The 16,394-nt window shown below is 32.4% G+C and overlaps 1 protein-coding gene across 1 annotated transcript; it reads right to left on the bottom strand.

Moving 5' to 3' along the window:
* Positions 1-9,724: 9,724 nt before the first annotated feature.
* LOC127738490 (uncharacterized) lies at positions 9,725-11,768 on the bottom strand. Its single transcript, XM_052249774.1, has one exon. The coding sequence runs from the start codon at positions 11,373-11,375 to the stop codon at positions 10,101-10,103; it is 1,275 nt and encodes a 424-aa protein (XP_052105734.1). The 5' UTR covers positions 11,376-11,768; the 3' UTR covers positions 9,725-10,100.
* Positions 11,769-16,394: the final 4,626 nt, after the last annotated feature.

Raw genomic sequence — 16,394 nt, 5'->3', positions numbered from 1 at the left:
AGACAATACATAGTATTTTACAAAAGATTCTTTTTAAATATGAAACTAGGAAGTATATCCAAAAATGACATTTCCCGAGATATTTGTGAAATGATCAAATATATATATACCTAGAAATAAAGACTTTTCATTTACTTGTACAGAAAGCATAATCTTTGCTATTCAAAAGTTAATTTTACCTACCGTAAATATCGTCTGAGAATGACACTATCAACGTCATTTTGTTATCAGGTATGAAAACAAATGTCGACTGGGTGTTTAAATACCTTCAGAGAGCTGTAAATTTCAAATGTAGGCAGAAATTCAGGTAAACAGATATATATATATATATATATATATATATAGGTTTCCCGACAAATAATATCCTATATACAAAATGTAAGAATAATAAAAACTGTTTCATATTTAAATTTTGTTAAAAACTGTATAACTGTATAGAAATTTAAGATAAGAAACTGTTATTTGATTAAATGTAACTATTACTAGGTGCTCAACATTGGCAGTTTTAATCTTTCAACATAATTTTCAAAAGTGTATTAAGCCGGCATCCAGAAAAATACCACGAAAAAGTCACAGTGAGAAAAGAGACAGATCAAAGTTCAAAGAGCAAACGTTTATTGTCGCTTAAACTTGTATGTATTTGGATATTTATCTTTCGACTTAAAGTTTGACTAACACTTTGGTTATCTTCCGCCTCTCTCTTTAAACATACGTTTTAGTAAGCCTTCTGTGTTGATGAAAATAATCATTTTAAGTTTATTTAATAGCTTTAATAAAACTATTCTTATAAAATAGGGTTTCGTCTGATATTGAACTGAAGATGTTGCCATATAAGGTAAAACAAGATTTTTTGAAAACGCCAATTATACATTCAAATGGATGTCTTGAGTTAAAAAAAAATGGCGCAAATCAAATGCCATTGAAAAGAATTTGTTGATAAATTTTATTGATTCTGTAACGTCCGATTCGAAAAACGATTATGGCATTCTATACGAAAAATCCCCTACACCGTACCAGGACCACCAGAGCAAAGTCAGGACCCACCAGCACATTAGGGTCATGTCTTATCAGTACAAAAACACAATTCTTAATATTGCTTCGGGTTTTTTATAGAATGATAATGTCGTGTGCATTTGGGATAGAAAGCAGACCTCGTTAGCATTGGTGTTTTGTTCCGTTCAAGATGCTCTTGAATAAACTCATCATAGATACCAGGATTAAAATTTTGTACTCCAGACGAGCCTTTCGTCTACAACAGTCTCATCAGTGATTTTCAAAATCAAAATTGTCAAAAGCCCAAAATAAAGTAGAAATGAGTCCTTTTGTCATTTATTAGTACAGCCGGAGAGCATAACAGATGATGATCATCAAGATGTGTTTAACGTTGCTGCAATGTCGAACACACTAAAAGTACTACAACATGACGGGAGATCCACAGAAACATTACCAACCACAACTGATGGTTTGTACGGACAACATGTGTAAATCTACTATAAAGACAAACAATATTAATTTTGTGTAACTTGGTTGATTACTAAGCATGATACGTTTTACACTCAGGAATAGTTTTTAATTGCGTTGTCAGTTTTTCATCGACTTATTAGTTTGAATATCTCTTTAGTATCTTCCGCCTTTTTATCACTATTCTTATTTAGTTATTTATATAAAAGATAGTAGCAAATCAAAAAAGCCTGTAACAACTGCCTGTGTACAAACCTTTAATGTGTATTATTTTGATTACAAATGTGCGGGATAAAAAATGTCTCACATGTGCCTTTCAATATTCATCTTACCAGTTTCATTGATGGTATCAACATGACAATGTTGTTGATCTGTATTGAACTAATGCTTAAATTGATTCCGTTATGCTAATAGATAAAAATAAATTATATGATTATGCTGATGCATAATTTTATTGATATTAATCTCAAATTTTCCAGTGAAGGATAAACATATAGGAAATTTTACCAGTAAACAGTTTCTTAACGGGTATTATGAAAATGGACAAACTGTTTTCTGAAAAATGTCTTCAAACCAATACATCAGAACTAAATCACATGCTCAGAACATTGTATCGCGGGACAAGCTTAACCTCCTTGACAATAGTCTTGATCCACAATAACAGAGTGTGGTGTAATCCCCTAATAATACAAAGTAGAATTGTTTAATACGTAATGAAAATGTTTTAATTGCCCCCTTGTAAAGAATCTACTTAACAAATTTCTCATTTTTTATGCTAACAGAGAATGGAACAAATTAATTTGATAATTATATCTGTAATATTTATTCCCTATCAATGTTTAAAAAGTTCTGTGTTAACAACATTAACCATGCCAATTTTTCTGCACCAGATGCACATTTAGACAATAAATGTCTCTCCAGTGATGCTAGATACCTAAATATTTAAAAATCCAAAGCTTATTAAAAAAGAAGAGCTTATAAACCAAAAAGGTAAAAAGTAGAGACAAAGTCGGGCAAGGATTCAGAGTTTTGCATGAGGGAGATAAATTCCTGAATTTAAAATAATTTCCAAAATTTTGTTAAAATAATACATACGAAATAAAGACTGTAACCGAGCATTTCGCCTTAGATATCGGCATAAAAGGGAAAACACGAGGGCGAAAACGCGAAATCGAGGAAGTTTTGGTTTTGCGTTTTTGTCTTATGAAATATCAAAGGTGATACAAGATATTGATTTTCATAACATTGATACCGTATTGACTTAACAATCTTTAGTATATAACCAATATTTCAGACGTAATGCGCGTTACGCTAGTAAATGTCACCAAATATCCTGTGTAATACTTTGTCGGGTGTTCTAAATGATAAAAGTCAGTCTGTTAATATGTACTGTAGAATTATGACACATAAATAGTTATAATTGGAAGTCTTACATCAATACTAGATTATTTAAGATGACCTTATATCGAATTGACTTTTCTATTTTATGTGTTCTTTGAACCCTTTTTATATAAGACTTCAAATAAACTAGGAGCAAGATATATTAAGCAAACCTATAAAGCGACTCAATATCAAAAAGTAGTTTTTCTGGGAGTTTTGTCTATTTTGCGCTAGTTGTATGTTTTCGATATTCCCAGCCATATCAATTCCGCTGGATTTGTGGGCACATTATATTCAAGTTTAAATAAATAAATAAATACCATTGAATAAAGTAAATACTATTACAGCATAGGATAATAGTAAAAATATTTAAGGGTGTTAAAAACATTCCATTAAAGATTTTCTAACGTAAGAACCCCTTCAAGCAAAGTTAACATTTTTTTGGCTCTCATGTTTAGGTTTCATTTAGTTAAATTATTTTGCAGTGTTAACTTAGAAATAAGATGATGCTTAGTAATCAAAACTTTTGGCCATGGGCGTTTGGGATAAAGACAAATCCAAAAATACGCACCAAACGCCTCAAAAAGAAGGTTCTGACCTACCGGATTAGACTTATCACCGGGTTTATACTTACAACGGGTGCCACATGTTGAGCAGGATTCGCTTAGCCTTCCGGAGCACATGAGATTCCCCGGTTTTTGGTTGACTTTGTGTTGCTTAGTCTTTAGTTTTCTATGTATTGGATACATACGTTTTTCGTTTCTTGCCATGGCTTTTGTTTGTTTGTTTTCGACTTTTGAGTTTGAATGTTCCTTAGATATCTTTCGCCTCTCTTTTTCTTCTTTTATTCACGTCTGATGATATGATTATGATTATGATAAATGATTGTTTCATCGTACGTGCGTACACTTTATAATTTGAAAAAAAATAATGTTTCATATATAGGCATGTATATCATGCAAAATACAATTATTCTCAGTACATATACTTCCATTAAATTTCAAAGAAGAATGGCAAATTGTCACTCTAACAAAGACTATGTAAAATACTAGGTTTGAAAAAATGTACTAGTATATACAAAATCCTAACAGAACGATCACTTAGGAAATGACGAATTTCAATTTCTCCTATTTTCTTATCATTATCATTTCAAAAATTCAGGACACTGTAGCTGTAAAAAAATTTGAAAAATTAGAAAAAAAATCATTATGGTGTAATGGAATAAATCTTTGGTAAGCAATATCTAGTAGTTTCAGATGAAAAAAAATTAAAAAAAACTCATCAAAGATAACAGGCTTCTTATTTGGTACGAAATGATCGATTCTGTGCTATATAAGAAACAAAAGTTATACTTACTATCATTTATTTTGTTTTCAATAAATTAAACCATACCTTAATATGTATGGTTTTCAGTTATGAACATTCATTGGCCTATGTCCTGACGATATTTTTATTTTGGCATTGCACACGGTTTTGTCGAACTGTTTATGACATCTTAACAGTATTTCCATTGTATGTGTGCTGTTTGATATTTGAGTCTGATAAAAAATGATTTATTTGCCAGCTGTTGTGAGCTTTGAACTATAATGTGCAGTAAATGGTAGTATCTTGGTGTTTTTTTGTAATGTGTCTTTTTGTTAGTTGTTTTTTTCGATTTAATGAACCTTTCCCAACTGATTTTAACTTTAATTATAGCTGTTACAAAACTATAATTGGTCAGGGGGGAAACTTTATATCCCCATTTTTTATGTGCCTGTCCAAAATCAAGTTGTCGTGCATGCAATATTTAATTTAGCATTTATCAGTACTCTAGTGTTGTGGTTTTGAGTTGGTTCAAGCTTTAGCATGCCGGGGCCTTGGGATTTTATCTATTTAGAAGGCCGCATGGACTGAATTGTCTCCAATGACGGTGCAATTTGTGTCCTTCCAGGTTGTCTTCAGTGTAACTCTTCAAATCCATCAAATGAAACACCAGCCACTAATATTGTCAGGAGGACGGCACAGGTGTATCAATACATTGATGATTATCTTTTTAATAGACGGTCCTAGTTTTCGTCAGGTCTAGTTGCCTTGTACTCAAGCCTGCCTGAGTTTCGTTTAAAGGTTTGGGAAGAGTTAAAGTCAGGCGTGACCAGTGGCAAGCTATATAAACAAAATTCCGGAACAGCCTCATTTATACGGAATATGATTTTTTTTGCATGAGTTAACTATTCCCTATATAATTGGACAATGCTTGAAGTTAATTGATTTGATTTTTTATATGATAACTGTCGAAATATTTTAACTAAGTAGAATTTAGAAGATTTTATCGCTATTTGAAAGTTATTTACCTGACTTAAAACAAAACTAGAATCGTAACAGATAACTCAAGCCCAAGGAGAAATGTTTTTCAAAAAAACATGTGCATTCACAATTGACCTACAAAACCAAATATCATAAGATATCCTCAATCATCAACCTTTTCCAAATATGAAGGTCTCAGACTTCATCTATTGGGCTTTTGCTGAAGAACAGTTTAATTTCAGCAATTACATCTTTTGCAGTTTAAATATATTCCAGTGTGTAAAGTTAGACCTTCCCTTGCTCAAGCTGGACACGGATTTTTTCAGTAGCAAGAAGTAAAATCACAAAAATACTGAACTCCGAGGAAAATTCAAAACGGAAATTCCCTAATCAAATGGCAAAATCAAATGATAAAACATCATCAAACGAATGGACAACAACTGTCATACTCCTGACTTGGTACAGGCATTTTCAAATGTAGAAAATGGTGGCTTGAACCTGGTTTTATAGCGCTCAACCTATCACTTGTATGACAGTCGCATCAAATTCCATTATATTTACAACGATGCGTGAACAAAACAGACATAATAGGTAACATTGTCAAAATATGGGTACAGCAGTCATCACTGTGACACAATCTCAAAACAAACAAACATTTAACAAAGAAGCACAAAAAGCATCTATCAAATATATTTGCAACCGTATTTGACTTTGTGATTCAATTTACTTATTGCAAATTTGGTATCTTATACCCCCTTTTCACTTCTCGTATGCACATGTGTACAACTTCTTTTTTTTTGTTTTTCCTTTTTCATTATCGAAATTGTATTGCAGTTCATCCGAATTATTTACAATATTTGTACCTTATATCATGACAAGTTTATCTAGTAAATATCTTTATGTTCCGTATTATTGTCTGAATGTTTGACCTGTTTCCTGTATTTTGCAATGCAAATATTTGACATATGATGACAATATTTGTTTTAGATTTGAGGTTTCTTTTGATAAAGGATTCTTTCTGACGTCCCGTTTAAGGGTTGCAAAGAAAACACTTTGGTAACAGTGTTTTTTTACTGAAAATTGGAATCTGAAAATTGCTTGGTTACATTGGTTTCGATGTTTACACGTGTATCATCCACTTCTGATTTTTAGTTGGGTTTAATTTTCATAACAGGCTTCATTCCCATGTCCACTTACAATTATAAGTGCTTGGTAATGATATAAAGACTTCAAAAATTTAATCGCAAAATGCTTGGTCATATTGGTTACGAGGGTTACAAGGATGAAATTCACTTTTTTTTATCCTGCAATCAGCTAACTATTGTACAAATAACAGGTACACAAATAAATTTTTGCTTTATTGGCTGCCATGTTGTGCAAGCGGTAATGTGAACATTTCTTTTTGCGTACCAGTTCATTTTGGGGTCCTCTTCGCGGTCCGCGTTTAAACTGTGTCGATTTCTTTGAAAATTAGAGACAATGATTCAGATTTTAACAACTAAAGTTTCAAGTGTTGGGTGTAAATTTCAGGATAAAAACAATATATGTACATTGTCGGAAAATATAAAATGTATTTGTACTCGCTGCGAAACAGGAGAAAAGCTCGGCGAGCCTCGCTTTTCGTCCTGTTTCTAAAGCTCATACAAATAAATTTTATATTTTCCGACAATGTACATATATTGTATATATATTTATTACAAGTACTTTTTTCAAAACAGGTTATATTTTCCAAGACCACTTATTGTGTAACCAATTTAACTTTGTAACTGACCTAATAAGGCTTGTTTTAAACAAATGAACCCACAATGAATATTAAAAGTGAAAAACAAGAATTGAAAACTTGTATTAGATTCATGTGAACAACGTCCATAGTCGGTCTAGTACGAAGCAATGTTCATATTCAGAGCAAATGTTCTCGTCCTGGTATGCATATAATATTTGCCACTAAACGTTATAACAAAAATCATATTTTAGTATACATCTCTTTTACCAGAAAAGAGCATGCATTTACCGTCAGTACTTTTATGATAGGCGAACAAGGAAGTTACTGGATCATTAGTCAATTTGCAAATTTTTGGATTGAAGAAGCCGATGATGATGATGATGATGATGATGATGATGATGATGATGATGATGATGATGATGATGATGATGATGATGATGATGATGATGATTTGGTGTTTAACATCATTTCAGGGCCAAAATATTTTAATGATTTGAACATGAACCCTGCTTTGTGCTAGACCAACACGTCGATCCGGATTTTTACGTGCTAGTTCACAAGAAAACAATCCACAAGAAGACATGTTACCATACCCGGACACATTTTTTTTTATTTATCAACCGACCAGTCTTTGCTATTACTCCTTAATGCCGCGTACTTGATGGGGAATCATCAAATTTTTCAAGTCTGGTTTGACTCGACCGGTGATCAAACTCACAACTTCTGGCACTGAAGGCGACCATATTACCATACGACCATTGAAGCGGCTTGTAATAGTAAAAGTTAATAATTGTCTCTACTCAATATTCGACGTATGTTTGTATGACTTTGAACCACGGTGGTACTCCAAACCCCAACCGGAACGCTAAAATGCGTTTTTCAACACCCTAAAGTGCGATGTTGGCATTGTGACGCTATCTTCTTGATACCTACGCCGATGTGCTTTGTTTAAATTGCTCAATTATGAAGGATAAAATAAACTAGATTTTCAATGTTTTTCATGTTTTAAAGTCAATTTGTTTGTTGCAAGCAGCTTTTCAGGGTTTACGTAAATCAACAAGAGTATAACCCGTTTAATTGAAAACATTCATGAGAAATTGCCATTGCATTTCCAGTCATAACTGTAACATTGTAGTTTACTTTGTAAATACGCTTAGACAAAACTAAACCAACGTTCATACAATCGTAAGTGACCACCTTAGACGCTACATGCAAAATTTATTTTCCATTAAAACCAGAGCTTACTTAAATGACTGAACAATGTGGTAGTTGTTTGAAATGCAAATACAATTTGATTAGGCAGAACGAAATGAATAAGTATTTCAACACATCTATTCGGTTGCTGTGAATGAGATCAAACAATAAGATATATCACCATAGAACTGAAGAAAAGATTGATTGTGGCAAACCTTTACTGTTTTGTCCATTTTTGGTAATATCCTTTTGGCGTGGCTCGGTATTAATACATCCTGCCATTGTGTTATTTTGCTATGGTCATTTTTTGTATTCTTCTCTTTCATTTTTGCTCATGTGCTTTGTCTATATGCCATTATGTTTTTCTTTGTTGGCATATTTGTTTGTTTTTATAGTGATTAAGACTAAAACACAATGTTGACTGCTGTACCCCTATTTTTGACATTTTATTTATTATGTCTGTTTGTTTTGTTCACACATTGTTGTCAATTTAATGGAATTTTATGAGACTGTCATACAAGTGAGAGGTTTAGCTAGATATAAAACCAGGTTTAATCCACCATTTTCTACTCAAGGAAATGCCTGTACAGTCAGGAATATGACAGTTGTTTTCCATTCGTTTGATGTGTTTGAGCTTTTGATATTGCCATTTGATAAGGGACTTTCCGTTTTGAATATTCCTTGGAGTTTTTTGTTTGGGTTAATTATTGTTATTTTACTTTGGTAGGGACATCCAATCTCTCCTTTTATAGTTGCTCTATTGTGTTCCCATCACGGATTCCATCTCAAACACTACCCCCCAAGTCGCCAGACAAAACGACATTGAAACAAAGCTCTCTCTTAGTGCTACAAAAAGATCAACAGATTGATGGATGTATCAATTCAGGTCTAGAACATTTTACACTGTCGAAAAAGTGAACACGTAAATAAGGGGTTAATACACTTTTAATACTACACAAAAAGAAGAGTGGAAATTAAGCCTACTGTAGCGCCTCCTTTTATTTAGGAAATCTGCAGAAGGTGTTTTTTTATTAACGATTGAGCGTGTCATTTTCAAAACATATACGGGTCCGCATATAGACTCTCCGTTTTAAACTATGACAGTAAACGTGGATTCATGAGAATATTAAAGTAAAGATCAACTTTTAACGCAGCATCATGTCCACATGCAAGATAACGACTTCTCATTTAGTATGAACCTGTAACTAGGGACATAAAGGGTATTTAATATATTAAGATCAAATTCAAAGGCCAATTTGACGTTCTATATTTTAACCCTTGCTTGTTATTTAATTCCATTTAATCTGAAAGAGTGAGACAGAGAAAGAAATGTAGCAAAATGTTTGGGACATTATGGCGAAGATATGATATGATATATTGAGTTCAAAAAATTCTGATGACATTTAAGAAGTTATAACCCTTTTACTGCATTTATGAGATTCATATTTATATATGATACATGTAAACCCATGAGGTCTTTTGCATTAGGTTCAAAAACATTTGACCTTGAAAAAGGGCAACTGGACATGACCTGGTGGAAACCGGAAAAACACACTTTTGCACTAATTTCGTCCATTAGTAGCTTGAAACTATACCCAGATGAACGAAAATTGTTAATTAATTATTTCCATTTGTTTTATTTTTGCTTTCATTGATAAATTTCAATAAAAATTTCCGCAAAAGTAAGTAAAAATCGTCGTTTAATGGGAATTAATCCTATAAGCAATCCATTGACAATTGTTATCAATAGACGTATTTGTATCTTTCGTCTTGCTGATGATAGTTGTTTCTTTCTATCTATTTCAATTTTCAAAATAACCTTCATTAATGCAAAAAGAGTAAAATTGAGCCTTTTGAGCAATGACTTCAGCTTTCGACTGAGTATAACATTCTTCTTATTTCAAAAGCTATAAAGAAAACGACGGTCAAGTTAACGATATTTTGAACCCAAACATTTATATTCAGTTATTCCCTAAAGTCACGCATTGGCTTGTTTGTTGCTTTCTTTTCAGTATGTTCACTGCTTTTATATATACGAATGGCTGAAAAATATATATAACTACTCAAGATTGTATATGGCAGCACACTCATGGTTGTTGCACAAGAGTAACACTTTTTTATCTCTGTTGTAGTGCAATGTTTGCGGTTGGTCTAGACCATCAGCTTTGGTAAGTACTGTTTTACTGGAGCTCCCGTCATGCTGTATCACTACTAGCATATTAGATTTGATATCAACAACATACACATTTTGATGATCATCAACAGTGATTCCCTTAGGACCGACTAACGATTCCTCCTTACGTACCCATAGTTCCTCACCGGTCATGGAGATACAATTTACGGTATGATCTTTTTCGATTGTGAAATAAATTCTATCCATAGTGGTTTCTAAGTATAATCCACATTCAACATCTAATTTGCTCAATACTTTTCCCAACATATTAGTTACTACAATGCCATCTTCAATAATAACAAACAATTTGTTGTTCTTGTATGATATTCCATAGCATTGGCTTTTTAATTTAGCTCTTTTCTCAACATTATTGTTCTTTATATTGAAAATCTCGATGTACTTACTAAATGATCCATAAGTTACAGCAATACGGTCAGAATCTATGACCGTTACATCAAACGGGGATCCAGAGCACGGTATGTTTCGAATATGTTTACCGTCTTCACTATACTCCATTAGTACACGCTCTCCCTTATAATCAGCTATTAACAAATTACCATTTGTTAACATGGTACATCCCGACAACCACGACAAGAAACTTGTTTTCTTCACTATAAATATTTTCTTCATCTGGAGACGTATTTTATCAATACCTCTTACATTGGGTTCTATAACCTGTATCTGGGCTTGATCTATCTTTGCTTCTTTGAACGGTAAACTAGTAGTAGTCTTCTTAACGGATATGTTCCCGATCTGATCTACATCATTCTTTAATGACATGATTAAAGGATTTAACTTAAAGTACATTTCATAATTCTGCACGTTCTTGAAGCTTTCTTTAACGCATTCTACGTCTTTGAATACTGTTTCATGGATATGACGGATTCCCAGGAACAGTTGCACCTCGGATGCAAATGATTTCAATTGCAATGTTTGCTCTCTCAGACAACTTAGATCTTGTTCGCAATTTCTCAGACGGTTAAGAAGTTTATCTATGTCGGATTTACAATAACCATATTTTGTGTCTAATTCAAGGAGAAATTTTGTCTCTAGATCGTCTAACTTTTTCGTTATTCTTGCTCGTGTTTCATTGATTGTACTTTTGATAGTTTGCCTTTGGACATCCAACTTCTCCAAAATTGAATCACGATTAGTAATCATTTGTTGAAGATTTTCTAATGTGTTGGTAAAAGTGTCCTCTAAATCAGCCAGTGCAGTTGAACGTTTTGCATTTTCAGCAGCTTTATCTAATGGAATGACGTCAGCACACGTTCTATGATGAGATGTAACGCAGTCTAAACAAGCTGCACAGTCATGTGGTTTGCAGTACAGCTCGAGTGGCTTATCATGATCTTTACAGTCAAGGTTGACCGAAATATCTTTTATTTGCCGGTAGTCTTCGATAGATATAAGCCTGTGATTTCGAGATGTTTTTATAGATTTGTGAACCTTCTCACAATCTGCGCATAATCCCTCTTCACAAACTGTACACCATTTCTCTGCGCTTTGAGTATATTCTGCATAACCACAGGGACCACAAAGATTCAAATCGGTCATTTTGAAAGAACCTGAAAAATTCATTTGTGTTACTTTACGAAATTTAACTATTATTAAAGATTGATGTATTTAACCAGTTATTATCAAGAACTTAAGTTGGTCACAAAACTTAAGATTTCATCTCTGTTTGGTTGTTCTCGACATGGTTGATAAAAGTCTTATTAAAATTTGAAATTCAATGGTTGTTGTCCTATATTGCATTAATAGCCAGGCAATAATGACATAACCTTTTTTCTTATCATGAACATATTTCTATTCGCAGCGGTAGTATTTTTATATGTTAAGTACATAATAAAATGATTATTACCTAAGGTTTTATTTTATGAAACTTATCAACAGTGGAAGGGTGAAGTATCTAGTTCATTTTCATTCCAGGAACGCATGCACATCTTGTACTTTAATTAGTAGTAGTAAATATTGACACAATAGAAATTAACAACAAATTTTAAAAGACCGGATTTCAGCCCATAAATAACTGGTTTTTTTTTTCAGTCACATATACTAGAAATATAAATATCTTGGACAACTTCTCAGAATTAAGGAATAGAGCAAATGAAACTATGTCTACTTTATACAATTCAAAAGATTTTATTTGTTTCGGAACATATTTGAATATCTTTGCCGATTATTTGTATGACAAAAATTAAACTCGACCTTTCGAAAATTTGCTTTAATTCTCAAATATATGATAAGTTATGGTGAAGTTCTCAACAATCATTGATTTCCGAAATCAGATGAATAAAATATGTGCATTCATATACGGATGACTAGAGTTGTTTGCTGGAATATTAAAGACGGAACATATTAAGTGAACTAAAACAAATTTTGGAAATGCTCGCCAATTTAATGGCGGTCGACCGGCATGAAGAAAGAACATTTTTGCACTGGTAACCAGGAGTAGTATCACCATTGTTTTCCCCTATCAGCTTTTGATAAATTGGATTTTTAAAACATTGTTCAAAATGTTTTATCCTGCCCAGTACTTCAGTGAATATTTCTCATAACGTTTCAATGCATACAAGAAAATAACCATCACCAGAAGTACACCAGTAAAATATTTACCTTTTTTTTCCTTTTTACAATCTTAAGTAACAAGGTCACCTCAATTTTCCAAAATATTTTATAGAAACACGAAATTAAAAAAAAAAGTGCTTTGAAACATCCAAGATATATGTTTATAACTCAGGGTTAACTTCCTACAAATTTCAAATTCAAGGGAAAAATTTTTTTTGACCTTTTTTCGTACGAAACCGGAAGTGACGTATCATGTTTTGGTGGTATTACAATAATTAAAAGAAGACATTTTTGTTGAATAAACCGAACGTAATCATTTTTCTGTGAAATACTTGTTATTTCAAGCATAACTGTCAAGTTTTGTCATACTCAGTTCAATAGTTTGAGAGAAATCAAGTAAAATGTAAGACGACATCTACAGCAATTTGAGCAAATATTCTTCAAAAAATCGCAGCATCATGATAGAATATAGTGTGGACCAATAATTTCACCAATAAATGTTAAATATTCATTTAATCTGCATAAAAAGTTTAATATACTCCAAAAGATGATCCTACGATGATAAACACCACTAATGTACCTCTTCGTCTCGTTTGATCAATTCCCTCAAAATTAAAAATTTTTGGCTAATAAATCAAAATTTGGGGGTAACTTCACACATTTATGTATGAAATTTGATAACGAATGAGTAATTGAAGTGTTCAAGCTGAATGAACTAGCCATATAAAAGCTTACTAACATGAAGGTTTTAACAAGTCCTTTCGTAAAACTTAAGTTTACGCCGCGTTCCAGTTAGGGACATATAATGGTTCCCTTTTAGAAAATAAGTTGTTGTAACTGCTACAAAAAAAATTGCATTTACTTATTACTATATATTTCTTAAAGAATTACTTAGCCCAATATAAGAAATAAGGAGAAAAAGTCAGAAAAGCTCCCCAAAACACTGAGTAAGGCTTGCTCTCCCTACTAATATTCATGGTAGAGTCCTATTTTTAGGCAAGTTTCCCTCAACTATGTTTTGGTGACTAATTCCACTATTTCATATTTGCAATATTTCACTGACATAGCATGAAATTTCAAAAAATAAGAGTACTTACAAGGTCAAAGGTGCATGTGAAGCTTCCCTGAATATGAGTAATACCACCATTCTTTTCCCATATTAATTTTTGTTAAATTGACATTTTTCAAAAAATTGTGCAGAATTTATCTTTGTTTCAAATAATGAAATACTTGGCATGAGTAGAGTTTTATCCTGTCCAGTACTACAGTGAAAATTTCCCAAAGCATTCCATGGCATATAAGATAAAAAAATACCCATCACCGGAAGTTAACCAATCAAATTTTCACCTTTTGATACTTTTTACTAGCTTAAGTAAACATGTCACCTCAAGTTTCCAAAATATATTTTAGAAATACCAAATAAAAAAATATCGTGGTATGAAACACCCAAGATATATGTTTATGACTCACAATTCTTTTTCTGCAATGAAATGCAAGGTTAACTCCCTACAATTGTCAAATTCAAGGGTTTATTTTTTCGGCCCTCTTTCGTATGAAACCACATGTAACGTATTATGTTTTGGTGGTACTTCATCTGGTAGAAGAAAGTATTTCGAAAGATTGAAAAGATTGTAACTAGTTACCAAGGCAGTACAGTTTCAAATCTTCGATGGAATCTTTAATCCATCATGTTCTTGAAAAGTCCTATGCAACGACATATTTCTTCAATTTATAATTATGGATAGTTTGGGTTGTTAACCCTACTTTGTCAATATAACGTAACTATAAACTAATGTCATACAAATGGGAGGTTTAGCTAACTATTTATCTAGGTTCACTATTTTCTTCGAAAAATGCCTGTACGAAGTCATGGAAAATGTAGTTGTTTTCACTTCTTCCGTTGATCGATAGCGCTCGATTTTGTCAGTTTTTTTTTTAATTTACTTTTTTTAAATATTTGAATTTGATTTAAATAAATCATCTGTAAAAATACCAGGTAGATCTGATACGAAACTTTGTATCAGAAGAAAGTGTATAATTATGATATTAACGTTACAAGATTTGAGTTTAAATACCTCCAAAGTCCGCTTAATTGACGTCCATGTCATGTTAAATCACAAAATATCTAACAGATATAACCTTGTAATAGTTTGATAGAGATAACTATATTTATTAGTGTGCAGACATTCAGTCAAAATTGATAACGAAGGTTACACATGGGTTTTCAATCCTACTACTACTGTGTTTTTTGTTATATGATATTTTATTTTGATAAATGACAGTTGTTAATGATGTATTTCATATTTTGGTGCCTTTGGTTGCTGTGTTATTGAAGTATACTCTTATAATTGTCTTATAATCGTCTTTTGTTCCTAATTTATAAAAATAATTACCTTGTCGTCTTTTACTAACGTATTGAAACGTTTCTAATGAGGGTAAATCCAGAAAAGCGCTTCGGACGCATGAAATTAATTAATTGTTGTTTTCATTTGGTATGTCATTTTACCCACCATATATAAACTGAATGAATTTTAAAAATGAAAAGGCAAGATGAATCTTTGAACCAACAAATAGAATATACCCATATGAACTCATCATATGAATAATATATATACAAGCGAATCATTCACAGAAACTAACATGCCAAAACATACTTATTTAGATAAAAAGGGGGAACTGACCTTAAGGATGTTCGCTACTCTTTTTCAAAATAACAAGCTTTCAAAAAGACTTTATAAATTGGTAGTATATAAATAAAAAAGCAGAAAAATATGAAGGGTCCGTGTGCTTGCTTTCGAGATATAAGCCCTTGAAAATTTGGCGGGAACCGTTTCTCTCTAGATTTTTCATATATTTTACATTGGCACCTTTTTCCTTTCAAAAACTATGAAAACAAGGGTTATATAAGATTTTCAAAAATGGCTTTTAAAACAATATGCTATAAATTATGAAAAGAAAAGTAAGGGTTAGCGGGCAAAATTTTCATTGGCACTACATGGATAAAACTAGAGGATTCTGAATATCTGACAAAAAGTCAAAACAAGAGTAGCGAACATCCTTAAGGTGGATCAATTGCAAAATCGTATCGGTTGATGCCATCGTCTAACCAAACATCTATTGTTGTAATAACTAGAAATGTCAAGGTTAGTTTATCAGAATTTAACTGTTGGAATCGATTTTGTTCAGATTTTTCTTGGAAGTTGACATTAACGTTTTCATCTAGAAAGTCCCTCCACATATAATAGAAATATAAATATCTTTGACGAATTCTCAGAAATGAAGCAAAAAGCACCTGAATAAAAAATAAAGAATATCCTGGAAATAATGTCAAATTTACATTTTGTAATACCTGTTGAATACAATTGAGAATGGAAATGGGGAATATCTCATAGAGACAACAACCCGACCAAAGAGCAGAAACAGACGAAGGTCACCAATGGGTCTTCAACACAGCGTGAAAATCTCGCACCCGAGGCGGGCTTCAGCTGGCCCCTAAATAAAAATGTGTACTAGTTCAGTGAAAATGGACGTCAAACTAAACTCCAAAACATATAAATGAACTAAAATTAAAAAACATACAAGACTAACAAAGGCCAGAGGCTCCTGACT

The sequence above is a fragment of the Mytilus californianus genome, unplaced genomic scaffold (genome assembly GCF_021869535.1).
Source record: "Mytilus californianus isolate M0D057914Y unplaced genomic scaffold, xbMytCali1.0.p SCAF_4, whole genome shotgun sequence".
Classification (NCBI taxonomy): Eukaryota; Metazoa; Mollusca; class Bivalvia; order Mytilida; family Mytilidae; genus Mytilus; species Mytilus californianus.
Note: the sequence above shows the minus strand (reverse complement) of the source record. Positions and strands in the feature narration are given on the sequence as shown.